The sequence below is a fragment of the Giraffa tippelskirchi genome, chromosome 5, assembly GCF_054371585.1.
Source record: "Giraffa tippelskirchi isolate mGirTip1 chromosome 5, T2T-mGirTip1v1.2.pri, whole genome shotgun sequence".
Taxonomy (NCBI): domain Eukaryota; kingdom Metazoa; phylum Chordata; class Mammalia; order Artiodactyla; family Giraffidae; genus Giraffa; species Giraffa tippelskirchi.
The window spans coordinates 168,784,363-168,812,080 of record NC_137279.1 but is presented as its reverse complement, the minus strand read 5'-3'; the positions used below and the strand labels follow the sequence as shown (position 1 = coordinate 168,812,080).

The 27,718-nt window shown below is 43.7% G+C and overlaps 2 protein-coding genes across 5 annotated transcripts in view; one reads left to right on the top strand and one right to left on the bottom strand.

The window, feature by feature from the left end:
• The window catches only part of LOC145504495 (uncharacterized), a 102,585-nt gene extending 86,436 nt beyond the window's left edge, over positions 1-16,149 (top strand). For 2 of the 3 annotated variants that reach the window (XM_081485476.1, XM_081485477.1), the window contains exons 7-8: positions 62-191; positions 2,729-3,679. Coding sequence is in view for 1 of the 3 variants with exons in the window: in XM_081485478.1 (XP_081341604.1) it covers positions 14,627-14,663 (37 nt within the window). In the remaining 2 variants the exon portion in view is untranslated. Of the gene's footprint in view, positions 1-61; positions 192-2,728; positions 3,680-14,626; positions 14,823-14,982; positions 15,116-15,937 lie in introns of those variants that run through there. The other variant, XM_081485478.1, reaches the window with a different exon arrangement.
• Positions 1-24,725, bottom strand: part of RAB3B (RAB3B, member RAS oncogene family) — a 67,491-nt gene extending 42,766 nt beyond the window's left edge. The window contains exons 1-2 of one of the 2 annotated variants that reach the window (XM_081485475.1): positions 24,211-24,725; positions 12,718-12,945 (exon numbers count right to left, since the gene is read on the bottom strand). In XM_081485475.1, the coding sequence (XP_081341601.1) occupies positions 12,718-12,945 (228 nt within the window). In that variant the 5' untranslated portion in view covers positions 24,211-24,725. Of the gene's footprint in view, positions 1-12,717; positions 12,946-15,662; positions 15,788-24,210 lie in introns of those variants that run through there. The other variant, XM_081485474.1, reaches the window with a different exon arrangement.
• Positions 24,726-27,718: the final 2,993 nt, after the last annotated feature.

Genomic DNA, 27,718 nt, shown 5'->3' with positions numbered 1-27,718 from the left:
TGTGTGTAGTGTGTGTTAAGTCACTTCAATCATGTCTGACTCTGTGATGCTATGTCTGTAGCCTGCCAGGCTCCTCTGTCCATGAGATTCTCCAGGCAAGAATACTGGAGTGGATTGTCATACCCTCCTCCAGGGGATCTTCCTGACTCAGGGATTGAACCCGCATCACTTTATGTCTCCTGTATCGGCAGGTGGGTACTTTACCACTAGCGCCACCTGGAAACCCAACCCCTAGCTACACCTGTGCCCATTCCTTCCATGCTCTGCCATGTTAATATAGATTCACAGCCTGTGCTCCTAGCAAGGACTCACACTGTTTGTCATCCCATTCTCTCTCATCAACTCAAGGATACTGTCCTAGAAGCTCTCCTCTGTCTCCCACAATGTCAGTTTTGTTTTCTTTCTTTGTTGGTTGCTTGATTTGTTGATCTCTATTGAATTGTTCCACCAGCACACAGACATGCTGCTACTTCTCTCATCTTAAAAAACAAAAATCAGAAACATCTTCTGACTAACATCACCCTTCATCTTCAGCTACCACTCAGGGGTCTCTTTCCCCAAAGAGCAAAAATCCTTGAAAGTGCTATGTACACCTGGTCTCTCTAGTTTCTCTCACTCTTAGCAGGCTTTCATCACCACTACTCCACCAAAACAGCTAATGTCAAGGTTACCACTAAAATTCCTGCTGCTAGATACAGTGGTCAATCCTCAGTCCTCATACAGACTGAGCAGCAGCACTGGACACAGCTTATCTCTTCTCCCTCTAGAAAATTCTCTGTTTGGCTGCAAAGAGCACACATTTTCCCTTTTCAGTTGTTCTTTTTCAGTATCCTTTGTGATTCTTACCTTCCCAGCCTCTTCATGTTGGAATATCTCTGGTCTCTACTCCTTAGAATGTTCCTTTCTATCTTCACACCTTCCCTTTTTATCTTGTTTGGCTTCATGGTTTTAAATACCTTCTCTATGCTATGCTAAGTCGCTTCAGTCGTGTCCGACTCTGTGCGACCCCATAGACGGCAGCTCACCAGGCTCCACCGTCCCTAGGATTCTCCAGGCAAGAATACTGGAGTGGGTTGCCATTTCCTTCTCCAATGCATGAGAGTGAAAAGTGAAAGTGAAGTCGCTCAGTCGTGTCCGACTCTTAGTGACCCCATGGACTGTAGCCTACCAGGCTCCTCCGTCCATGGGATTTTCCAGGCAAGAGTACTGGAGTGGGGTGCCATTGCCTTCTCCGTTCTCTATGCTAATGACTTGCTAATTTATATCTCCAGGCAGGGCCTCTGCCCTAACCCGCAGATTCATTTATCCAACAGCCTATTCTGTATCTCTACTTGGTTATCTAACAGGCATCTCAAATTTAACATAACCAAAACTCAGTCACAATTGTCTCCCCAAATCCTGATGTCCCTGAAGTCTTCCAGATCTGAGTCAGAGGCATCATTAACCTTCCAGCTGCTCAGTCCAAACACTTGGGATCATCCCTGACTCCTCCCCTTCCTCCTCTCCCACATCCAATTTAACAGGAGACCCTGTCAATGATATTTTCAAACCATACACACTTTGACTACCATCACTGAACACTTTCACTACCACTACTCCTACCCCTCTACTTCAAACCACAATCATTCCCAGCCTGGATTATTACAACTCCTAACCAATCTTCCCACTTCTGCCCTTTGTTGGTTTATAATTTATTCTTGAAACAGACATACTCTGCCTCAGAGCAATCCTGTTAAATATTAAAGTGCAAGACACTAAAATATTCTGGAATTAGTAGTGATGGTTGCACAATTTTGTGAATACTAAAAATCACTGAACTGTAAACCTTAAAAAGGTGAATTTTATGATATAAGAATTATATCTCAATTTTTAAAAGTTATTAAGTGCAACATGGATTGGATCCTGAAGCAGTAAAAGAACATTAGTTGAAAAACTAGTGAAATTCAGTTAAAGTCTATTTAGCTACTAATAACCGTATCAATTTTAACTTAGTTTTGACGAATGCACCATGGTTATACAGGGAAACTGGGTGAAGGATATATGGGAACTCTCTGTTCTATCATTGAAAGTTTTCTATAAATCTAAAATTATCAAAAAACAAAGTTTATTTTAAAAAATATAAGTCAGATCATATAATTCCACTGCCCCAAAGTCTCCCATCTCATCCAGAGTAAAACTCAAAGCCTTCAAAGATTTTTCTGAGGAAACTCCATATTGTTTCCCGTAGTAGCTGCTCCATTTTACATTCCCAACAACAGTGTACAAGGTCTCCAAGTCTTTGGCAACACTTAATATCTTTTTAACTTTATAATAGCCACCCTAACACATATGAGAATATATCTCCCGGTATTGATTTGCATTTCCTAGTGATGCTGAGCATTTTTTCATATACTTGTTGGTCCTTTCGTATATGTCTTTGGAGAAATGTCTATTCAAGTCCTTTGACAGAGCTACCATATGATCCAGAAATTCTACTTCTGGGTATGTACCCAAAAGAATTGAAATAAGGACCTCAAAGATATATCTGCTATTCCATATTTGTTGTTGTTGTTCAGTTGCTAAGTCACGTCTGACTCTCTGCAACCCCATGGACTGTGGCACACCAGGACTCCCTGTCCCTCACTATCTGCTGGAGTTTGCCCAAGTTCATGTCCATTAAATCAGTGATGCTATTCAACCATTTCATCCTCTGTTTCCCTCTTCGCCTTCTGCCCTCATTCTTTCCCAGCATTAAGGTCGTTTCCAATGAATCAGCTGTTCGAATCAGGTGATCGAAGTGTTGGAGCTTCAGCTTCGGCATCAGTCCTTCCAAAGAGTATTCAGGTTTGATTTCCTCTATGATTGATTGGTTTGATCTCCTTGCTGTCCAAGGGACTCCCAAGAATCTTCTCAGCTTCTGGTGGCTCAGACGACAAAGAACCTGCCTGCAATGCGGGAGACCCCAGTTTGATCCCTAGGTTGGGAAGACCCCCTGGAGAAGAGAATGGCTACACACTCCAGTATTTTTGCCTGGAGAATTCCATGGACAGAGGGGCTGGGCCAGGCTACAGTCCATGGGGTCGAAAAGAGTCAGACACCACTGAGCAACTAATATATGAATCCCATGTTTACTGCAGCATTATTCACATTAACCAAGATATGGAAACAACCCAAACGTCCATTGATTTAGACAGATGAAGAGAATGTGGTATAAACACACAATGGAATATTATTCAGCCTTAAAAAGGAAATTTTTCCATTTGTAACAACATGGATGAATCTGGAAGACATTATCCTAAGTGAAATAAGCCAATAACATTACTGCATGATTCTATTTATATGAGATATCTAAAATAGTCAAATAAAAGCAGAAAATAAAACAGTGGTTTCCAGGGGCTGAGGGGAGAGGAAATGAGGACTTGATGAATCTGCTATAAAGTTTCAGTTATACAAGGTGCAAGTTCTAGAGATCTGCTGTACAACATAGTACCTATAAGTTAGCCGAACTGTAGTATGTACTTAAATTTTTTAAGAGGGCAAACCTCATGCTAATTGCTTTTACTACTGAAAAAAAAAAGAGGGGGTAAGAGGATACAAGGAAACTTCGGAGTTGATGAATAAGTCTATTATCTTGATTGTGCTGATGGTTTCAGAGGTATCTGTATGTGTCCAAACCCATCAAATTATAGACATTAAATATGTACAGGCTTTTGTATAACAATTACACCTTTTGGGTTAAAAAAAAGAACCCAAAGACTTATAAAGCCTCCAAGGCCCAACACAATCTAGCCCTCCCACTAACTCCAGCTTCAACTCTGACCACTTTCCCACTCCAGTCCCACTGGCCTTCTACTATCCCTGGAATGTGCCAAGCATACCCTTGCCTCGGGGCTTCTGCACTTGCCTTCCCTTCTGCCTGGGACCCTCTTCCTCCGAATACCCTATACCTCCTTTAGAATTTTACTGAAAAGTGCCCTGCTCAGGGAAGTTCACCCTGACCACCTTGATCAAATTTATACACAGCCCACCTATCCTAGCCTATCCCCCTTACCTGCTGCATTTTCCTCCGGAGTACTTATCATCACAGAACATATGCATATTTATTTATTTCCAGTTTCCCTCCTTAAATCTAGGGGAATGTGGGAAAGGGGATTCCATTTGTTACTTTCACTGCTGTGTCTGTAGCACCTGAAACAGTGCTTGGTGCACACAATGTAAATATTGCTGAATGAATGAATGAGTAAATAAATGAAAAACGCATAGAAGTTTGTTGTGGCTGGAAAGGATACAGCAAGTGGGAGGTGGAGCAGAGGCAAGAGCTGTGACTGGGAGATGTGGGAGGATTTCAGTCACCTCACAGAAAGAACATCATACAAAGTACATGGCAACTCACCCTATCTCTTAGTATCTGCCCTCATTTCAGTTTATGAGAGCCCCCTCTTGCTTAGAATATCTCTATTACACCCTCCCCTTTTGCCTTACCCTGAAATGCCCCCCACCTTCCTCCCAGAGGCCTTTCTTACCCACTTGTATACTGAATTCTCCCTTCCCTGCATGCCACTGCATACACTCAGCACCATAGTTTATTTTATTAATATTAAAATGTTGAGGGTTACCAACTGTATTGATACAACTGAAAAGCAAAAGAGAGGAAGCACTTAAATACAATTTATGGTAACAGAAAAGAATACTGCAGAGAGTTGTTTAAAGACCACATCGAGTTGTCCACATCACTAATTTCCAGTGTTTCACAATTAGTAAAATACATAGCAGTGGCTCAGTGGTAAAGAATCTGCCTGCCAATGTGGGTTTGATCCCTGGGTTGGGAAGATCCCCTGGAGAAGGAAATGGCAACACACTCCAGTATTCTTGCCTGAAAAACCCCATGGACAGAGAAGACTGGCAGGGGGGGGTCCATGGGGTCGCAAACAGTCAGACATGACTCAGTGACTAAAACAAACAAGATATATAGCTACATATCCCTGTAAGACACAAATACCTTCTCCCCAAGTTAGGGCAGTAACACAAAGCCGCTAACCCAACAGTTCAAGTGTGTGCAGCAAATGTCTTGGCTACTTCTTTCCTACAGCTATACAATTAAAAATTATACAAGGAGCTGTGTGGTTAGGGGAGGAAAACCAAAACAGTATTGTGCTCATTAAATAAAGGAAAGTTCTGATGAAAAATTATCAGCAACACACATTTTAGCCCTTAATGGTCTTCTGAATTGTTTTCTCTTCCCAACTAAACTGCATGTGCCATTAGGGCAGGGCTCTGACAAAGCCGTCAGCCATCAACACCACAGGCTCAGCTTGAGAGTCAGAGAAAGAATTCAGGTGGATGTTCCTCAACTCCTAAAAAGGATGCAGAATCAGTTCAGATCACATTCAGACTTTCAGTTGCCACAAATCAACCCTTGAGAGTAACAGAGTTAATAAGAACAAGGCTACCAATTAAGGATCATTTACTATGTACCAACCACTAGGCTAAGCATTATCTCATGTTATTCTCTCAACAACACAATGCAGTTGTTACTAAAATTATCCTTATTTTAGAAAGAGGAAAGTGAAGTACAGAGAAATAATGGGACTTGAACTAGGGGACAGCAGCAGAAGTGGTTTTGGAGCACAGGTTGCTCCATCCAAAGGCTCTGCCCCTGATCACATGCTGTGCTGCTTCTTGAACAAGTAAATCATTGCAGGAATCTCAGCATGCAGCCGCAGAGTCAAAAACTGAGGTCAGCCTGGACCACCGAGGGAATGAACGAAACAGAGAGCCCTGCCTCTGAGGATGTTATGTGCTAGAGCCAACTTTCATTACCATAAAGCCACCTCCTCCATGGAGCCCTCTCTGATGCTCTCAAGTTTAGAAGGAGCACTCCTTCTCTAACTCTCAAAACTTTCTGTGCCTCTCTCAAGGCATCATTAATATCTGCAGCATCGTCGCTATTTGTGTATATGTTACACCTCTCTTAACACCCACGCACCACCCTGTCCTTTGAAGGAGGGATACTCTCTCACCAATCCCTGCAGAGTCTACCAGAGCCAGACACAATATGGGTCCTTGAAAGCAATCATGATTTTGCACACATCTTTCGCTTGTAAAGATCTTCCCCAACACTAACCTGAAAACCTCTTAACTCAATCGCCAACACCCAGTACAAATGGCCCCTTTTTGTGAAGCCTAAAATAACTTTCCCAGGCAGAGATAGTAGCTCCTTTCCTGTGTTCCCACAGCACTTTCTTCATCCCTTTATATCATTTATATTGTATTGTAACTGTTTATTTGCCCTGTTATGACAGTGCCTGACACATAATAGGCACACATGTTTATTGAATGAATGAATGTGCAAATGGCTTGTGAGTTACTTCTTTTCCTCCCACGCCAGTTTGGGTGGCAGGAAGGCAGTGGTGGCCCTAAAATGTGCAGGCTCCTAGAAGAGCCGATCAGGATTGCTGGTTCACTCTTTTGCAAATTACAAAAGCAGACGATGCCTGCAATTCTGATTTGACCTCCCATAGTCTTTGTTTTGATTTTAAAAATCAGATTAAACTTCCCTAGCAGCTGGTTCCTACCGGCTTTGGGAAGATGAAAGTGTCAACAAGTCTCTGCAGCCACACCAGGAAATTTGCTGCCTAGAAAAATCGATTCTGAATATCATAAGAGCTAAGTAGGGAATGTTGTACTCAGCAATGTCTCCATATTCCTGAAGCCACAGGGACCTGTCACAGCCCTCATGTTCCTGTCCAGCCTCCAGCCTCTTTTGTGCTGCCCACCAGTCTCTCTGTGGGTCCGCATTATGTTCTGGTGACCAGATTTCAACTTCCCAAAGTGGCATAAGGACCCTGCAATGGGCTCTTAGCAAAGTCCTCTCTCTCTGGACCTCAGCCTCCTCATGTCTAAAATGAGACGGAGATGTGATAAACTCCAAGCTCACAGGCTTGTTGGCACCAAACAAGATGGCAGGCATTCTCAGCAGGAAGTCTGAGCCTAAGCCACAGATAGGACCTGTTTCAGGGAGTTAGCAGAGGGGGCTCTCATTAGAGATGAGGGAACCCAAGTCAGAGCCCTGAAAAATGGGGAGAATTTATATTAGGACTTTTCCATGTTATTAATAGATGCTATAGTAGTCAGAATAATGGTCCCGGAAAGATATCCATGTCTTAATCCCCAGAACCTGTGAATATGTTACCTTGCATGGGAAAAGGGACTTAGAAAATGTGATTGAGTTAAGGTTTCAAAACGGGAAAGATTATCTCAATCATTCAGGTGAGCCCAAGGTAATCATATGGGTCATTATAAGAGAAAGGCAGGAAGTCAGAGAGAGAGGTTGACAAAATTTACACAGCTGGCTAAAAGACAGAGGAAGGGATTGTGTGGTGCAGTGCCCCTCCCCCCAAAATCATCACCAACACAACAAAACAAGTTAAATAATGGAGGTACACACAAACGCCATAGTGACTGAGGATTTCAGAGGAGGGAGGTCGGAGAAAGAAAGAGCATGCAGAACAGCAATTCCAGGACAAGCCCGGGAGTGAGGACAGTGGTCTTTAAATCCCTCACAAAACACAGAGTTCTTGAACTATCGACAGAAAAATGTTGGGCCAGCCAGTCCATTTCTCAATCTTTAAACAAGTAACCCCAGACACAAGAGACACACCTATTTTTAAGTCTTCCTGACAAGAAGGTCACCAAAAAAAAAAGCCTCGCTAGTGGAAGTGAGAAAGAGGACATCCTGGCCTTCCACAGTGGAGGCCGCTGCCATTGCATCCCCTAACAGAGACCAGACCTGGAGTAAGCCTTTTAAGTTGTGAATAGAATTGAGCCTGAGCCCCAGTTGCAAGCTGGGGATGAGATCCAAGTCACAGTTTAGTGATTCCTGAGCTCAGCGCCTCAGTGCTTGAGTTTGAAATAAGTTGATTTTTTTTTCTTCACAGCCCTTATCACAGATGAAATTAGATATTTTTCATTCATATACTTAGTGTCTACTTTGGCCACCTGATGCAGAGTTAACTCATTGGAAAAGACCCTGATTCTGGGAAAGATTGAAGGTAGGAGGAGAAGGGGACGATAGAGGATGAGATGGTTTGATGGCATCACTGACTCAATGGACATGAGTTTGAGCAAGCTCTGGGATTTGGTGATGTACAGGAAAGCCTGACGTGCTGCAATCCATGGGGTTGCAAAGAGTCAGACACAACGGAGCCACTGAACAACGACACTTACTGTCTATCTCCCCCACTTCAATGAAAACTCCAAGAAAGTAGGAAGAGTATTTCCCCACAGCTAGCACAGTGCCTAGCACAGAAGGAGTACCAGATAAATGTCTACTGAATGAGTAAAAGAATGAATGAAGTTTACTGTTTGGCTCTGCACAAGTAATTTGACATCTCTGGGCTCAACCACCTGTATTGGTGGGGTATACATATACCTCCCTGGTGGCTCAGACAGTAAAGAATCCGCCTGCAATGCAGGAGACCTGGGTTCGATCCCTGGGTTGAGAAGATCACCTGGAGGAGGGCATGGCAACCCACTTCAGTATTCTTGCCTGAAGAATCCCCAGGGACAGAGGAGCCTGGCCAGCTAAAGCTCATGGGATTGCAAAGAGTCAGACAAGACTAAGCATATATATATATATATATAAAATTTTATTTATTTTTGGCTGTGCTGGGTCTTTATTGCTGCATGGGCTGTTGTGATGAACAGGGGCTACTCTCTAGTTGTGGTACATGGGCTTCTCACTGCAGTGGCTTCTTTTGTTGCAGAGCAGAGACTCTAGGGCATGTGGGCTTCAGCATCTGCGGCTCACTGGCTCCTGAGCACAGGTTCAGTAGTTATGGTGCACAGGCTTAGTTACTCTATACCTTGTGAGATCTTCCTGGATCAGAGATCAAACCCATATCTTCCACTGGCAAGTGGATTCTTTGCCACTGAGCCACCAGGGAAGCCCAACCACCCATTCTTTAAGGAGATAACTACCTCTTTGGGTCAGAGGGAAGATGTGAAGACACAAAGAATGATTTTAAAGCACATACAGGAAGAATTCACATGGCTGACAATATCCATAATCCCGATCTACTCAAAGGTTCATAATTCTCCTTGGACTTTCCTTTCCATGTCTTCCCTTGAACTTCACAACATTCCATGAGGCAAGAAGAGAGAGGATTATTTTCTCCTTTTGATCTTTGGGGAAACAGGCCCATGGAGGGGAAGAGTTACTCCAGATCACACAATGACCACACTGCAGGGCAGAGCCAGGACTAAAACCCAGGATTCCTGGATTGGCTCTGTCATCCCACAGACCCCTGGATTCTTCCCTTCCCTCAGACCCAATAGCCCTCACAATGGGCCCCACATGGAGGTAGTGAAGGCCAACTCCCACTCTTCTCTTCCCACAGGTCCCCAGGGGTTGCTTGGCAACCAGCACCCAAGTGGTAAGTGGCCTCTAGTCAGATCTGTTGCTGTGTACTTACCAATTCTCCCTCCTCTCTCCACACCTGTGCATGCTCTCACTTTCTATTAATGAGATTTCTCCCCTACCCTTACCTCCCCAGTCAGATTATCTTCTCCAGTCCACAATAATTAATCTCTCTGGACACAGAAGGGGCTCTCAAGAACTTATATGGCAAGGGACGCTGGGAAACAAGGCACCACCAGTACCCTCATGATCCCCTAGAGATGGGAGAAACTCCTTTTGTGAATGGTTCTGCTCAGCAATATTAACCTCCTCTTCTTCCCTCTCCACCTTCCACTTGGGAGAGAAATCCCCTGGGAGAGACTGAATGAGTTTGAGAAATTTAATTGAATGCTTCATACAGTGCTAATGAATCCCTGGATGCCATTCCAGCACTTCTGGAACCACAGGTGGGAAACCTTGGGAGGGAAGTCAGTCACCGTCTGCATGAGGGTCAGAAGCAGAGAGAGGACAGAACCTAACTTTTATTATATTCTTAATATGTGCCAGGCACAATACTATGTTATCACGTGTAGCTTCCCCTCAACAAACCTGTGAGGCCTTTACAGATGAGGATATTATCTACTCATAAAAGTGGAGTGACTTACCAAAGCCTATATATCTGCCTGCTTCGGTACACAAAAGATATTAAAATACATTACAATGACAAAGGCAATATTCAAATGCTTACATTTTAATGCATTTATGAACAGTACAGAAATGTTTATTTTCTGCTACAGAAAGTACATATGCATACAAACACACAAACAAAAAAAGCCTTTGCAAAAGCAAAGCAATGTGCTTATGTCAGATCATATTAGATTGTCATTGATTTTACCTCAAAACATGGCTAACATTGAACTTGTGCTAGGTGTTGGGGAAACATGTCTAGCCATTTTCTGTGCTCACTTAGGCTCACTATAATTAGTATAGTCCTCAATCAGAAGCTTCTTTGTGGGTTTCTTTTAAAGCTACATATATATCATGGGGGTTCAATTCGTTAAAAATAGATAGTACAATCAATAAACCCACTTAATGAGGCACAGGAAAACTGCAAAAGCTCACAATGGGCTGAAAATGAATAAAAGAGTGAGGGAGCTGCTACTGCCAATCCCTTAGAAGGGCAGACTGTCTCCTTCCACCTGAATAGTGTTTGAGTGTAGGATATAGACTGTCTCCTTCTACCTGAAGACTATTTGAGTGTAGGATATACAACTGTCTAATATGGAGATCAAATGAAGACATCCGTGTCAATCCATGTAGCAAATATTAGTAAACACTGATTTTGTATTCAAAGATAATAAACTCTAGTAAGTTTCTTCAGCTCCCTAAGGAATAATCAGGCATGTAGCCTCTTGCCCATGTCAAGAACCTTTTATTTGTTGTCTAAGGTCTCTCTGACCCCCAAACTGCCACTGACAGCCTTTCCAGCAAATTTCTCTCAGCATCCCCTCCCGGCTCTTTCTCGGCCTTGCTCCATTTTCACTGGATTGCTCGCCATGCCCCAAATATCCTGTGCTTTCAGCCCCCTCTGTGCACTGGCTGCAGGGAGGATGTCAGACTACACAAATGGAAGCACTGGCATATAATAGGCCCTTAATAAATGCTGATTGATCCTCACCATGAGGTGGTTAAACTAGATTAGTTGTTCTTCAGTTTTAGCCTACCTCAAAACCACCAGGATGGTTTGTTACAGGACATTATTGGGCTATACCCCAGAGTTTCTGATTCTCTGGGTGTGAGGAGGGACCTGAGATTCTGCATCTCTAACAAATTCTTAATGGTGCTGATGCTGTTGATCTGGACACCACACTTCTAGAAACAATGAACTAAATGGTCTGCATAGTTTCTCCCATTTCCAATGGTTTATGATTCCTTGATGCTTTTAATAGAGAATAAATAAACTTTTATCTCTATATAAATTAATACTTAATATGACCACAAATGGAAACATGGGCTCTATAATACCTAATGGACACAATGTAGAGGAAAAAAACTCATACTTTAGAATCAGAAGATCTGAGTTGGAATCTCACTTTGTAGCTGTGTGGTCAACTTAAGGTAAATTAATTATGCTCTGAATATCTGTCCCATGGGGTTGTGAGATAATATTAATACATGGAAAAAAATTGTAAAACAAAAAGCACTGTATACAGATTATACTAATAACATATGCACAATGTATTAATGTTGAGTGGACTGATAATAAATAATACGTTTTGAATACTTTAAATCACAGATTTAAAAAATTTCCAATCTCAATGCTAATTCATTATCAAAAAGTATATGATGTACATGTTGCTATTATCATCTCAAATATGTATATAGTTTATTAGTACACTGGTAAATACCAATAATAGTAGCTGTGGTAGCCAGTTTCCGAGATGGTCCCCAATAATCCTCACCTCCCAGGACTCATAGTTTTGTATAGTTTCCTTCTACACTGAATTAGTGACCAATAGCATACTCTAATTAGAGACATTACCACTTCCGGTTTGGTTTCCTGGATCTCTCCCCCTAGGACAAGCTAGCTCCATGTCATTAAGACATTGTATGAAGAGAGCCATATAGGAAGGAACAAAGGTCTCCTACTGAAGCCAATGCCAGACACATGAGTAAGCCACCTTGGAAGGGGATCCTCCAGGTTCACTCAAACCTTCAGATGACTGCAACCCAAACCAACATCTGCCAGCAACCTCATAATAGATCACAAGCCAGAAACCAAGCCACTCCCAAATATTTATTTGATCCATAGAATTGTGTGTTAATGAATTCAATTGTTGTTTTAAGCCATCAAGTTTTCAGGTGATTACACAGTGATAGATTATGGACACAGTAGCTGACATTCACTGTACATTTATCACGTTCCAGGAATTATGCTAAGCAGCCACCAACCCTATGATATAGATGTCATTATAATCCCCAAAGAGCAAAGCTTGGCCTAGAGAGGTTAAGTAACTTAGTCCAGGTTCCATGACTAGTAACTGGCAAAACTGGAATCTGAATCCAGGCCTATAACTCCAAAGGCCAGACTCTTGGTCACTCATCTGTATAATCCAGGATAAAACCTCTTGGACAGTTAAGCAGCAGAAGCAACTGAGTCCCCAGATGAAAGCAAATGTATAAAATCAGCAAGGGGTAGTCCAGGGGCCAGACATGCAATAGCACTGGGGCCTAATGTCATAAACCCCAGCAAAGTTCTAAACTGGCCCCACTGCCCAGCCTTTGTACTAGCAAGTGAGTCAGCTCTCAGCACACTTCTGCCCAAAATGCCCAGGACTCACCCAAATCTGCAGCTTCACTCGCTTCTCGTGGCGGTAGACTGTCTTCACCTTGAAGTCGATGCCCACAGTGCTGACGAAGGCTGGGGTGAAGGTGTCATCGGCATAGCGGAAGAGGAAGGAAGTTTTGCCAACACTGCTGTTGCCAATGATGAGCAGTTTGAACATGTAGTCAAAATTCTGGTCAGAAGCATCTTTGACTCCGGCTTTGCCATCGGTCACTGAAGCCATCTGCAGGAGAGACCTGTGGTCACTCAGGAGCACATCTCCAGTGTCACTCTGAGTCACCTAACTTTTAATGGTCACACATCCATTCACACACTCACTCCCCACCCCAACATCACTGAGGAAATACACTACTCAGAATCACCCCCGCACTCTATGTGCCCCAAATGTCATCTCAGGATTGGGGTGGAACCCAGCATTGGGGTGGAACCAGCTCCTCCCAAATATTCCTTCAGCAAATATTTACTGAGCACACTGTTCTGAGTCAACTCCTGTGCTAGGCACAGAGAATACAAATATGAATCAGACGTGGTGTCTGACTTCTGAGTGGCCGCAGATTAGAGTAAAAAACTCAAAACACAGAGTAACAAAGCAGTGGATAAGTGATAAGACGGAGGGAAGCCTTGGTTGAGGAAGCTCATCAGAAGTACCTAAGCCAGCCTGAAGACATGGTGGTCAAGGAGAGGCTCCTGTAGGAGACAGCTACTAAGCTGAGTTTGGGGGTGGTTGGAGGGAGGAAGGTCAAGACAGCAAATGTTTGAACATTCCAAAGGCTCTCATTCTTCTGTTTCAAAAACTTTCATGGCTCCCTATAGTTCTAAAGATCAAGCCCAAACTGTTCAACTTAACAAAGAACCAACTAACCAAAGCATAAATTCTCTAAATTTTACCTTCCCCTAAGGCTTCTCCCTACCAACCTGTGCTACTTTTTATAGAATTATGCTGTTGTTGTTGTGGTTTAGTTGCTAAATCATGTCTGACTCTTTTGCAACCCCATGGACTGTAGCCCACCAGGCTCCTCTGTCCATGGGATTTCCCCGGCAAGAATACTGGAGTGGGTTGTCATTTCCTTCTTCAGGGGATCTTCCCGACCCAGGGATCAAACCCGCGTCTCCTGCATTGGCAGGCGGATTCTTTATCACTGAGCCATCAGGGAAGCCCATACCAAATTATACTTCACTCCAAATACACTATTATTTCTTGCTTCTGTCCCTTTAGCTATGTATTCTTTCTGCCCACAATACTCTTCTCCTCCAAATAAACTCCTATTCAACCTTGCAGATCCACGTGAAGTTTCACCTCCCCTGGGCAGGGCAGAGGCATGCACTCCTGGCCCTAGGCTCCCAGTGTGCTCCAGTAGCACTTGTATCATCTCAGAACTGTTTACTATTCCAGCTTCTCCTTTAGACCAAGCATCTTGGACCTAATGTATTTCATTTCTTAATGTATTTCTCTAGCTTCAGCACAAGTCCTAGTATGTAATCAGCACTCAGTAAATGTATACTGAATTAATAAAAGTCACATCACCACTCTGGGGCCCAATCTTATAATCTGGAAAATGTGGAGAACAATTTCTGCCCTGCTTTTCTCACAGGGCTATTACAGGACTCAAATGAGATAACAAGGAGTAAGATCTTAATAAGCTGGTAAATCCCAACAGGTGTGAACATAAGTTATTATTATTCCAAATCCTTCAAAGCCTAGCTTCTTCATTTATTTACCTGTCCATTTGTTCGTTCATTCATTTGGCAAGTATTTGTTACATGCCAGACTTTCCCTGAGACCTCAGCACTCACAGTCCAGCCACTATCCTCTCCTTTTCTGGAATGATTTGAGTCTGAATGCCATCCATAATCAAGCACTTGGCCCCATAGTCTTACTTGCTTTTTTATTTCTTTTTCTGCAGGGACCCTGCTTCTCCACCTGCCATCACTCCTGCTTAACAGTGGGTACTCGGGCGGGCAGGGTGTATATTCAAGAGGAGAGCGGAAGGACAGCCCTGACATAAGAAGACAACCAGAGTGTCATCCTCTTTAGGAATTCCTGCCTTTTTCCTCAAAGGAAAAGAAAGAGAGAAAGACTTATCTCTCTGGGCCTCTCAGGTGAGCTATAAAGAAGCTGACAAATGCAGAAGGTGAAAAGCCCACTTGAAGAAAAGCCAGATGAATATGTAGAATTATTAGCAGCCCTTAATAATACTTCCTTAAATAGGCCACCACCAGCCTTCAGTGGCCTCTGCTCTTCCTTCTCTTTTTCTCCCAGCTCTCAAGGCTTTATTGGGACCTACACGCCCACCCCTATATCAGCTCACCCCTTGACAAGGCTCACTAGGCGGGTGTGGAACATGCCCAGGACACTCGGAGACTCAGACATAGCATTTACACGAATGAAAAAGGTAAGATTGGAAAGGAACAATTGGCCTGATCCAACTGTCTCATAGCCTGAACTTTTCAGTTTTTCATTGTACAAGATGCAGAGCCCATTTCAAGAACTGGCAAGTCAAAGAAATTATGCTATTTTTCTATCTAAGACAAGGGAAGCAATCACAACAACCTCACACCATCCTCCGCTCTGCTACTGGTCGTCTTTGTTTACAAGAGAAAATTTTGCCTTTGAAAGTATATATCCATTATTAAATGTTAGGGAAAAACACAAGACTATAAAAAAGAAAAATTTTAAATTATTAGACACCCCATCCACTCAGAAACTGCCATTGTTAATATTTGAAGTACATTTCCTCCTTTATTTTTTCACACACCAGAGTGCCATCTATTTTGAAATTATATCTTATTATTTAATTTAAACAGTATATATATTGTGGTATACCTGGGCCTTAATATTATCAGTAAATACTTGTTAAGTATTCATTATTTTCCATGAGGGACATGGTGGTGACAATAACAGTTACCATTTATTGAGCACTGTGATATAATAAAAGATACCTATTTGGTCTGGGTACGTGGTTCCAGGCAGAGCTCCTAAAACCTTTGGAATCTCTGGAAGTGCCAGTGATAAAGTGTCTTGTTGTATGCTAATGAGATGACTGGTGACTGGGGCTCCAGGACAACCTCAGAGTAGGGCTTGTTGCCAGAGGAACCAACCACATGGTTAGAGGATTGGAACTTTCAGCATCACCCGCTAACCTCTGGGGAGGGGAGAAGGGCTGGAGATTAAGTTGATGGCTAAAGGCCAATGACTTAATCAATCATGCCTACAGGAATGAAGTCTTCATAAATAACCCTAACCAAATGGGCGTGGAGATCTTCCAGGCTGGTGATGACATTGATGTGTTGGAAGGGTGGCACACCTGGAGAGGCCATGGAAGCTCCAAGACCTCCCTTTCCCCATACCCTGACCTATGCATCTCTTCCACCTGGCTGTTCCTAAGTTGTATCCTTTTATACTTTTATAATAAACCAATGTATGCATTACTCTTTATGTATATAAATAATATATATTGAAAACATTTATATTACACTAAAAATAATTCAAACTTTACAATTTGCAAGTTATCAAATAGTAAAATTACTATTATTTTATCACCATTTGTCATTTGCACTATTTTCTTAACTTTCAGCATAAAAAGTAAGTAATATGGAACCTAAAGGTTTACAGTGAAAAGAAAGTCTTGCTTCCACCCCTGATTCCCAATCTCTAGTTCCTCTCCCCAGAGGCAAACATGTTAACAATTTATGTATCCTTCAAAGATAGTCTTTGCATATATAAGCCTAGAAGTCTGTTCATACTTTATATATATATAGATAGATAGATAATATATAAATGATATCATACCATACTTTCGAGTCTATATCTTCAGCTGAGATCTTTAGTTTTGTATCCTGCTCATTTTCACTTAACATTATATCATAAACATCTTACCAAGACTTTAAAAATTCTTTGTAAATATCATTTCACTTGACTACACCTTGTTTCACCCTATGGTTGTGTCACATTACCAATTCTTTAAAGTTGTATATTTATTTTTCTGTTCTCAATTATTATAACTTAAGTCAGAGTGACCATTTCTTTACATAAATATTTGTTCTCTTTCCTATTTATTTTTTTATTATGCCCATCCTTGCATGAAATGTTCCCTTGAATCTTGAATTTTCTTGAAGAGATCTCTAGTCTTTCCCATTGTATCATTCTCCTCTTATTTCTCAGCAATGTTTATTGAAAAGTTATACTCTGCTATACTCTGGAACTCTGCATTCAGTTGGGCATATCTTTCCTTTTCTCCTTTGCCTTCCACTTCTCTTCTTTCCTCAGCTATTAGTAAAGCATCTTCAGATAACCACTGTGCCTGTTTGCATTTCTTTTTCTTTGAGATAGTTTTGGTCACTGTCACAAGAGGTGGCAAGAATACATGGAAGAACTATACAAGAAAGGTCTTAATGACCCAGATAACCATGATGGTGTGGTTATCACTCACTTAGATCCAGATATCCTGAAATGTGAAGTCAAGTGGGTCTTAAGAAGCATTACTATGAACAAAATTAGTGGAGGTGATGGAATTCCAGCTGAGCTTTTTAAAGTCCTAAATGATGATGCTGTTAAAGTGCTGCACTCAATATGTTGGCAAATTTGGAAAACTCAGCAGTGACCACAGTACTGGAAAAAATCAGTATTCATTCCAATCCCAAAGAAGGGCAATGCCAAAGAATGTTCAAACTACCACACAATTGCACTCATTTCACATGTTAGCAAGTTTTTAATGCTCAAAATCCTTCAAACTAGCTTCAGCACTACATGAATGGAGAACTTCCAGATGTATAAGTTGGGTTTCGAAGAGGCAGAAGAACCAGAGATCAAATTGCCAACATTCGTTGCATCATGGAGAAAGCAAGGGAATTCCAGAAAAACATCTACTTCTGCTTAAGACTGTGCTAAAGTCTTTGACTGTGTGGATAACAACAAACTGTGGAAAATTCTTAAAGAGGTGGGAATACCAGACCACCTCATCTGTCTCCTGAGAAATTTGTATGCAGGTCAAGAAACAGTTAGAACCGGACATGGAAATACTGACTGGTTCAAAATTGAGAAAGGAGTACAGTAAGGCTATATATTGTTACCCTGCTTATTTAACTTATATACAGAGTACATCATGCAAAATGCTGGGATGGATGAATCACAAACTGGAATGAAGATTGTCGGGAGAAACAGCAACAACCTCAGATATGCACATGATACCACTCTAATGGCAGAAAGTGAAAAGGAACTAAAAGCCTTTTGATGAGGGTGAGAGAGGAGAGTGAAAAAGCTGTCTTAAAACTCAACATTCAAAAAACTAAGATCATGGCATCCAGTTCCATCACTTCATGGCAAATAGAAGGGGGAAAAGTAGAAGCAGTGACAGATTTTATTTTTCTGGACTCCAAAATCACCGCAGACAGTGATTACAGGATGAAATTAAGAGATGCTTGCTCCTTGGAAAGAAAGGTACAATAAAAATAGACAGTATATTAAAAAGCAGAGACATCACTTTGCCAACAAAGGTCTGTATAGTCAAAGCTATGGATTTTTTCAGTAGTCATGTACAGATGTGAGAGTTAGAATGTAAAGAAAGCTGAGCACCAAAAGAATTGATGCTTTTGAACTGTGGTGCTGGAAGACTCTTGAGAGTCCCTTGGACAGCAAGGAGATCAAGCCAGTCAATCCTAAAGGAAATCGAGCCTAAATATTCACTGGAAGGACTGATGCTAAAGCTGAAGCTCTGATACTTTGGCCTCCTAATGGGAAGAGCTGACTCACTGGAAAAGATTCTGATGCTGGGAAAGATTTAAGGCAAAAGCAGTAGGGGATGACAGAGGATGAGATGGTTAGATAGTACCACCAACTCAACAGACATGAATTTAAGCAAACTCTGGGAGATAGTGGGGAACAGAGGAGCCTGGCATGCTGCAGTCCACGAGGTAGCAGAGAGTCGGACATGACTTAGCAACTGAACACAATTTATTTCCTTAGGAGAAGTCTCCAGAAGTGGAACTCCTGGCCAAAGAATAACTTTACTAAAACACAGATTTGATCCTTACTCATTTCCTTTATCTTATTTTACCCTATAAATAGACCCGAAAGATTAAATTGGAAGGGCAGTGATTACTATTCCCATTGGAGCAAGAAAGGAACTAAGAGCCAGAAATTATGAGGATCTGCCCAGGACTCACAGCTAACAGCTGAGATTAGCCTAATACCATGCTTTAATAAGGACTTCCCTGGTGGCTCAGGTGGTAAAGTGCCTGCCTACAATGCGAGAGACCCTGGTTCAATCCCTGGGTTGGGAAGATCTCCTGGAGAAGGAAATGGTAACCCACTCCAGTAGTCTTGCCTGGAAAATCCCATGGATGAAGGAACCTGGTAGGCTACAGTCCATGGACTCATGAAGAGTCAGACATGACTGAGCAACTTCACTTTATGCTGTAATAAAGGAAAAGTAAAAATCTCTGCTCTATTCCTCAGCTGAATTCTTGGGTGAGTTATATCAGCTCTCTAAGCCACGGTATTTTTACCTTGAAACCAAGAAAATACCACCTACTTCACTAAGCGATGGTACCAACAGAGTGAGCATTTATCATATGTAGATAAGCTGGTGTGGTTTCTTGACCTATGGGAGGTACTCAATAAATATTAATTCACTGGTTTCTTTAATTCACTTCTGTAGTCAAGTGCCCCCTCCCTGATCTGGGCTCCATAATTTGAGCTTATTTGACAATTAACTATCTCTCCTTCTGGATTCAGCTGAGTTTTATTTCCCCTTACACCCTGTCAACACTGAACCTAGATTAAATCCCTGGGCATGTTACTCCTTTCAATAAACATTTATTGAGCATTTGCCATGTGCCAAACTTTGATGTAAATGTTGTATTATTGGTCTTCATTTTTCTGATGCAGCTGCTTGCACTCTTAGATTTCTGGAATTAGAAGAGATTTTAGAGTGGCAGCTTTATCATAACAAAAAAGTCTGGCTCTTGGTTCCAGCTTTCCCAGTAACTCAGTGTATGAAATTGGACTGGTAACCTAAACTCTGAGCTTCAGTGTCCTCATCTATGATGTGATCACATTACCTACTGCAGAAGGCTGCTATGATTTTTAAATGAGAAAATGTATATAAGGGTGCTTCATATGTATAGTGTATGGAAAAAACTACACTGACCTTGTGTAGAATTAGTAGGTAAAGTGCCAACCTTTATTAGCTATGTCTGCCATAGGTGTGAGCCAAGAGTAAAAAATAGTTTCAGTTCCTGGTCTGATACACTCCCCTCATTTTCAGGGGAAAAAAATATCAAGGGTCCACAAAGAGAACTGATTTGTCAAAGGTCACACAGCAAGTCAGTTACTAGAACTTCTGTCATCTGATGACTTGCAGATTGGACTGGGCTTAAAGAAAATGAAAACCACATCAATTTTACTGCATCCGTGCTCAGTTGTGTCCGACTCTTTGTGATGCCATGAACTGTAGTGTGCCAGGCTCCTCTGTCCATGAGATTTTTATTCCCCGACAAGAATACTGGGGTGGGTTGCCATGCCCTCCTCCAGGGGATCTTCCTGACCCATGGATCGAGCCTGCGTCTCCTGCGACTCCTGCATTGCAGGCGGATTCTTTATCACTGAGCTACTGGGAGAGCCCACAACAATTTTAGGGTGAATAGAAAAGCATCCCCAGTATGGCAGAAATCAAAACCAGTCTTGTAAAGCCATCATCAATCAATTAAAAATAAACAGACTAATTTATAAAAGAAAAGAAAAACATCCCCAGCACCCTGAGGTCTCTTTCCTAGCACTTGCCATACTGTACTGTCAACCTCTGTTTATGTACACACAGCGTAGCTTTCCCAGAAGATGGTGTGAGAACAGGGAGAGGCAGAGAGCTGAGAAGTTCAGTTGGAAGATAGGCTCAGATGGGAGCCCCCAAGGAGATCTTTTCAAAAGGAAGGCAGGGGCTACACAAGACATTCAGAAGAGAGGTAAAAACCACCCCAGCAGGCAGCTGCCTGAGGCAGATCTGAGCAGACAGGTCAATGCAGAATTGCATTTGTCAGATAAGTATCAATCAGATCTTCCTTCTCTTTTGTGACAGTCACATAAATGATAGAGCTGTGTAGCTCTTGCTCTTCAAGACAAGCAATACAGATGAAGGCCCAGGGACCATCCAGGAAGTCATCTCTGGTTCCAGGCTAGGGGGGGAAGAAGGAAATGGCTCCTAGGAGAACTGGCGTGAAAAATAACACTTTGAGTCTGACTGACTAAGAGGCCAGCTTCAGCCATGAAAGGGGGAAGAGAGGAGACAGCCCTAAAATGCAGCAAGAGATCAACTGAATACACGCAGTGGAGAGGTACATGGAGGAAATTCCCTTTGATGGAAAGAGCACAGGATTAAGTCAGAGACACTTGGGCTGAGCCCTGGCTCTCTAAGCAATTGTGTAACCTCCGGCAGATCACACCCTGGGTCTCAGTTTCCTTATCTATAAAATGAGTTAATAAAATGACTTCTGGGCAAACTACTGGAAGAATTAAAACTAGTATATGACAGTGCTTTAAAACTCCTTTCCAGAAAAATTTTTTTGTCTGTGTGCTTCATGTTTTCTTCTACCAAGTCATCCGGGGTAGTGGAAATTACTTGGGGTTCCAAACAAACAGGCTAGATTCAGTTTCCAGGCCTAGCATTTATTAGCTATGAGACCTTGGCAAGAAACTTTGCATGAGTAAGACAGTTTCCTCATTTGTAAAATAAGCATTGTTGGGAGGATTACAGTCAATCTTGGTGGCTCAGACAGGTAAAGAATCTGCCTGCAATGGGGGAGACCCAGGTTCGGTCCCTGGGTTGGAAAGATCTCCTGGAGAAGGGAATGGCTACCCAGTTCAGTACTCGTGCCTGGAGAATTCCATGGACAGAGGAGCCTGGCGGGCTACAGTCCATAAGGTTGCAAAGAGTCCAACATGACTGAGCAACTAACACTTTCAGTTCCCTCACAATGCTGGTAAGGCATACAGATATGCAAGTGACACATAGCAGGTGCTCAATAAATGTAATTCTGTCTTCCTATTGGGAAGATTTATCCATGAGGTTAAAGAGGGAGCTAGACAATTGAACTTCACCCTGCTATACTCAATCTCCTCCCTAAAGCCATACTCTACTCGCTTTTCTGATTCAACCTTTCTTGAAACCATTCCCCACCACCAGCCCAGCCCAGCCCACCTCCTCATTGTTTCCCCGATCTCTTAGAGCCACAGAAACAATATTGTAATAGCTATCATTTAGTGAGCACCTACTACTAAATGCCAGGCACTCTACCAGGTGTTTTCATTGTATTCCACCTTGCATACGATAGATGCTTGATAAATGTTCACTTCCTTCTCCAGGCTGGAAAGAGATAGTGGTTGATGTGACCACCATCATAACGTAGACAAACCTGCATAATAACGTCAGTGGCCTCTCTCTTCTATACAGTGCTTTACAGTTTATGAAGCTCTTTCACCCAAATTATATTTGATTCTCACAGCAATTCTTGTCAGTAGGTGAGGAAATTGAGGCAAGAGCAAAACCACAGCTCAATTATTCATTCAATCAACATTCATTGAGCACCTACTGTGTGCCATCTCCCCTGTGCTCTGGGGAGATAAAGAAAAACCATAGGAATTCCAGCTTAGAGGGAGAATCTTTTCAAATATCCTCTACATGTTACTGGTTCCTCCCTTCACATCATAATCCTTAAGAAACTGGAGATTTATTTCTTGGAGTGGAGATCATTTTAGATTTTTGCCTTCTTCCATACTGTTTCCTCTGATTGGAACATACTTTCCTCTGTTGCTAGCTAAATCCTTCATGACCAGAAAATCTTCCCTGACGCACCATCCTCTGGCAGAATGTCTTTGCTCCTGCAAACAAGCACCAGGGGCTTCCCTGGTGGCTCAATGGTAAAGAATCAGCCTGCCAATGCAAAGACATGGGTTCCATCCCTGGGTTGGGAAGATCCCCTGGAGGAGGAAATGGCAACCCACTCCAGTATTCTTGCCTGGAAAATCCCATGGACAGAGGAACTTGGCAGGCTGCAGTTCGCAGGGTCACGAAGAGTCGGAGCTGACTGAGCAACTAAACAGCAACAACACAGCACCAGGGCTTCCTTATACCATAGTCGGCTTTCCACGGACTTCATTCTCTTCCTCCATTTATACGAGTAGAACAGGTGGGCACACACCTGTGCACACACACACATCCAGCTCCTTTTACTATCCCCTACCCTTTTCCATCTAGATTCCATGCAGTTGAGATGGATGTCCCTGTCCTTCTCTCACTCCCCTCCACACCTCTACTAGCTGCCAGAGGCTGCCACCTTGCCCTCCCTAAAAATCTCTTCCCACATTTGGACTCTGGAACAAGAGTCGGCCTATGGATGAATTTCCCTGTCAATGATTCTTTTCTTGTCTCTGATCCCAGGTAGCAGTGTAATAGGGTCCAGTTCTTGCGTCCCCTCCTCAGCCTTGTGAGGAGCTAAGACAGGGCTAGCATCTGGATGCTCTTGGACTCCACTCTGGGTCCCTATCATCTTCCCACTCTCACACCACAATCCACACCTGGCTTTCTCCGCACCATGACCTAGCCCATCCACCACCCTAAACTCTCCAAGTTCCAGAACAGTTCCCCCAACCCCCTGCTAAATTGCAGTGCCTCTCCATAGCCCACCCCTAGCCAGAACTCAGGCTCCCACAGCCCATATCCAAGGCCAGGACTCTCCCTTCACCAGCTCCCCACCCGCTTTCTCTGCAGCCTGGATAGACCTAGCCTTGCCTCCCACCTTCTCATTCTTCCTAGATTCCCACCTCCAAGCCCCCACTCCAGTTACCCACCTTGCCTATATCCAGCTGGGCTCCGCTCCACACCACACTCACATTATCCTCTCCCCGCCCAGCACCCCGCTCCTGCCCAGCGCCCCTTCCCCTCATCATCTCACTCCTTCTCCATCTCAAAATGACCCCCATCACCCAGTCCCCTCCCCTTAGCTCTTCACTTCCACGCCTCCCCTCCCTCGCTCTCCTTAATCTCTCCGCTTCAGCACCCCTTTCCCCGCCCCTCGGCTGCTCGGTACCCTCTGCCAGCACTGCCCCCTCAGCTCCCTTCTTATATCTCCCCCGCCTCCATCCCCCTCCCCCCAGTTTCCCCCTCAACCAGCCCTCGCTGCGCTCCAGTTGCCTCTCAGCCTTCTCCCCAGCCCCGGTGCCCTCTTTCTTGTTCCTCCGATCCCGCTGCCCCTGCCTTTGGGGCTCCCCTCGCGGCCCTCAAAGCCCGGGTAGACCCTCCTCAGGGCCCCTCCCCAGGCTACGTGCCCCTTCACTGCCGCGGTACCCCTCCTTAGTGGCCTCCCCTGGCCCTTTCTTCTTGGTGTCCCTTCCGCTGCCCTGTGCTCCTTCTCAATGCCCGCTCACTGTCCCCCGCGCCCTGCTCCGGGGATCGGTCCCAGATCCGCCCCAGGCGGGCTGCCGGGCCGCGCCCCTTACCTGGGACTCCGGGTGAGGACGAGCTGCTCGCTCCCTGGCAGCGCCGCGGAACCGCTGGACCTGGCGGCGGGCGGCAGAAGGCGAAGCGGGTTTGCGGAGCAGGGAGGTGGGGGGCGGGGCGGGGCGGGTCCGGTCCTCTCCGCGGCGACTTCGGGCAGAGGCTCGGGCTGCAGCTGGGCTGGGCTACGGCCGCGTCCAGGCCCCACCCATGCCCCGCCCAGGGGCGGAGCCCGCTTTCTCCTGGCCCTCGGCTCCGGGCAGGTGTAGGGAATACGAGGTTTCTTGGGGACTCGAATATCCCCAATACCTGGCTGACTATCGTGATTTATCTTAATTCTCACGCCTCGTTCCATAGACTGAACTTAGTGGGGTGATCAAAGGGCTTTGATGATAAAGTAGATGATGATGGGTTTGTAACTCTGCCATTTCTAAAGCTCTTGCCTGTGCATTTATCACTTCGTGCTCAAGCCCACGGAGAGAGGCAGGATCTGGATGGCTGTCTACAGGTGGAAGCGAAGCCAGAAACCTGGGCATTGTTGTATACCCTATGCACTCCTTCACACCCTACATCCCATCAGCCTGGTAATAACGCCTCCATAAGGTATCCTATGGAGAAGGGAAGGCAACCCACTTCGGTATTCTTGCCTGGAAAATCCCATGGACAGAGGAGCCTGTCAGGCTACAGTCCCTGGGGTCGCAAAGAGTTGGACACTACTGAGCGACTTTCACTTCACTTCACTTCAAGGTGTCCTATCCCTTCCCTTCCTCTCCATCTCCACCGCTCTCACCCTGGTTCAGGCCTCATCACTTCTTGCTTGAACTAAAGCAATGGCCTCCCAGTGGGTCTCCCTGCCTCCACTCTTCAATCTACCATCTACATCAGCAGGTTGAGTGATTGTTCTACATGTTACCACGTTACCTTCAACCCTGATGAAACAAACAAAACATTTCCAATGGCTCTCCATTACCAGCAGTAGCCTGGAGTGAGAAAACATTCTTTCCTTGTCATTAGAAAGTCCCAGCTCTGCCAGAGATGGCAGGTATAACACGTGAATAGCAGCCTGTCCTTCCATACAGACCTGGACTTCATTTCAAGTCTTCCTGAGGTCACAGGAACCAACTGCCACGTTTGGTTTAGAATTATAATCCCTCCCCATAGTCATCCCCCTTCTCAAATCCTAGAGGTCTATTGTTGTTCAGTCGCTCAGTCATGTCCAACTCTCTGAGATCCCATTAACAGCAGCTTGCCAGGCTTCCCTGTCTTCACTATCTCCCGGAGCTTGCTCAAACTCATGTCTATTGAGTTGATGATGCCATCCAATCATCTCATCCTCTGTTGTCACCTTCTCCTCGTGCCCTCCATCTTTCCCAGCAACAGGGTCTTTTCCAGTGAGTTAGTTCTATGCATCAGGTGGCCAAAGTATTGGAGTTTCAGCTTCAGCATCAGTCCTTCCAATGAATATTCAGGGTTGATTTCCTTTAGGACTGACTTGTTTGATCTCCTTACTGTCCAAGTGACTCTCAAGAGTCTTCTCCAGCACCACAGTTCAAAAGCACTGATCCTTTGGCACTTGGCTGTCTTTATGGTCCAACTCTCACATCTGTACAGGACTACTGGAAAAACCATAGCTTTGACTATACAGACCTTTGTCAGCAAAGTGATTTATATGTTTATGTAACTGAATCACTTTGCTGTACACTTGAAACTAACACAATGTTATAAATTAACTATACATCAATTTAAGAAAAAACCTAGACAACAGAGTCAGATATCAAAACATTTTTTCCCTACATTCCATTATGACTTTATCTACAATTTGTCTCTCTGGCCAGAGTAGCCACCCAAAAGACAGCCCCTCTGGTTGTCTGACTTCTCTCTCAGACTCATCTTTGAGCTCTTCTGAGCTTCTCCAGCCCCTTCCTTTCACTCACCTTCCCACCATCCATGTCCTGACAGCCCTTCCCACTGTGCCCTCTAGAATCCTGTTCTTTCGCCAACAAACTTTCCTATACCCTCTGCTTCTTCAGAGCATACTGAGGTTACTTCTTTGCCTTTATTAATGCTTGACACTCTTCCAGGACTTCTCTTGCAGCCTTCTGCAGGAAGGCTTCTCACTTCCCTACTCTCCACACACCACAGAACCAAGAGGTGGGGTTAGCATTGCCACTTCCACCCTTATACAAAAATTCCTTCTCCTTTGGTCTCCAGACACACCACCTTCCATCCCTCTTATCAAGGACATCACTGACCCCCAATTATTCCTCTGCATTGAAGATTCCAACCTCTGGCTCATGGTCATTTGCATTAGCCCTGTCCTGCCACCCTCTTGGTGCCTTTGGTAGCCATGTGGTTTCCTGATCCTTCAATCCTTGGTCTCCTCTTCACTTTCCCTCCCATGATCGTACCTTGAACTTCTTTAAAATATTTATTTTTATTTACTTATTTTGTTGTGCCAGGTCTTAATTGCAGCATGTGGGATCTAGTTCCTCGACCGGGGATAGAACCCGGGCCCCCAGCATTGGGAGCGGAAAGTCCCAGCCACTAGACCACCAGCCAAGTCCCATACCTTGAACTTCTTAATCACACAGAACTAGTGCCTCTGTGATCTTAAAATCAAATATCCTATGCTGCCTGCTCCCTCACTGTCTTACTTGAGTTTTCTCATTTTCAAAATGGGTGTCTTGATAATGACTATTCATTCTTCACAGGAATAATGAGATAACACAAAAAACCCACCCTTTTGCAGTTGAGAGACAATAGGAGACCAGATGGTATTGGTTTACATTGCCTCAGGTCTTCTCATCACTTTCTCTTTCTTCTCTTGCATGTAGTAAAGTGGACAGAGCACAAATTTAGAACCAGACCGCTGTAGTTTTTAATCCTTGTTCTACACACTTACTTGCTGTGTGACCTTATGTAAATTGTCTCATTTTTCTGACACATTCACCTCATTGTTATTTGTAGAAATAGTAATAATGTTGTGAAGATCAAATAAGAAAATGGGATAGCTACTGGAAAGTACTTGACTGAGTGCCAGGCACATAGTAAGCCCTCAATAAATAGGAAACATTGTGGTTATAACAGAACAAAAAACACTCTTTTTTAACCACAACTGCCTTCCAAGAAGGATAAACTCTCAGTCCTTTTGCCCTGCTTAGGGCCTTGAGAAGTATGGATATGTAAGTGTGACAGGAGAAGGGAGACACTAACTCGCTCAGTGCAAAAAAGGAAAGGAATTTGGAATTTACTTAGCAAAATGGATGGGGGAAGTAATAAAGAGAGCTGGAAAGGGGAACAGAAAAAAATGAGTAAGAAAATCACTGTACGGGTAAGTGCTGCATGGATAAAGGGTCAGAAGTAACCTTCCCATGGTAGGTAAACAGAGGGTGTTTAAGCACTGGAATGCATTAAATGGGAGAAGTTGTTTGTCACACATATAATGTAACCATCTTCTGTGACTCTCAACACTTCAGTAAAGGCCATTACACTCAGGAATGCTTCCTGAGA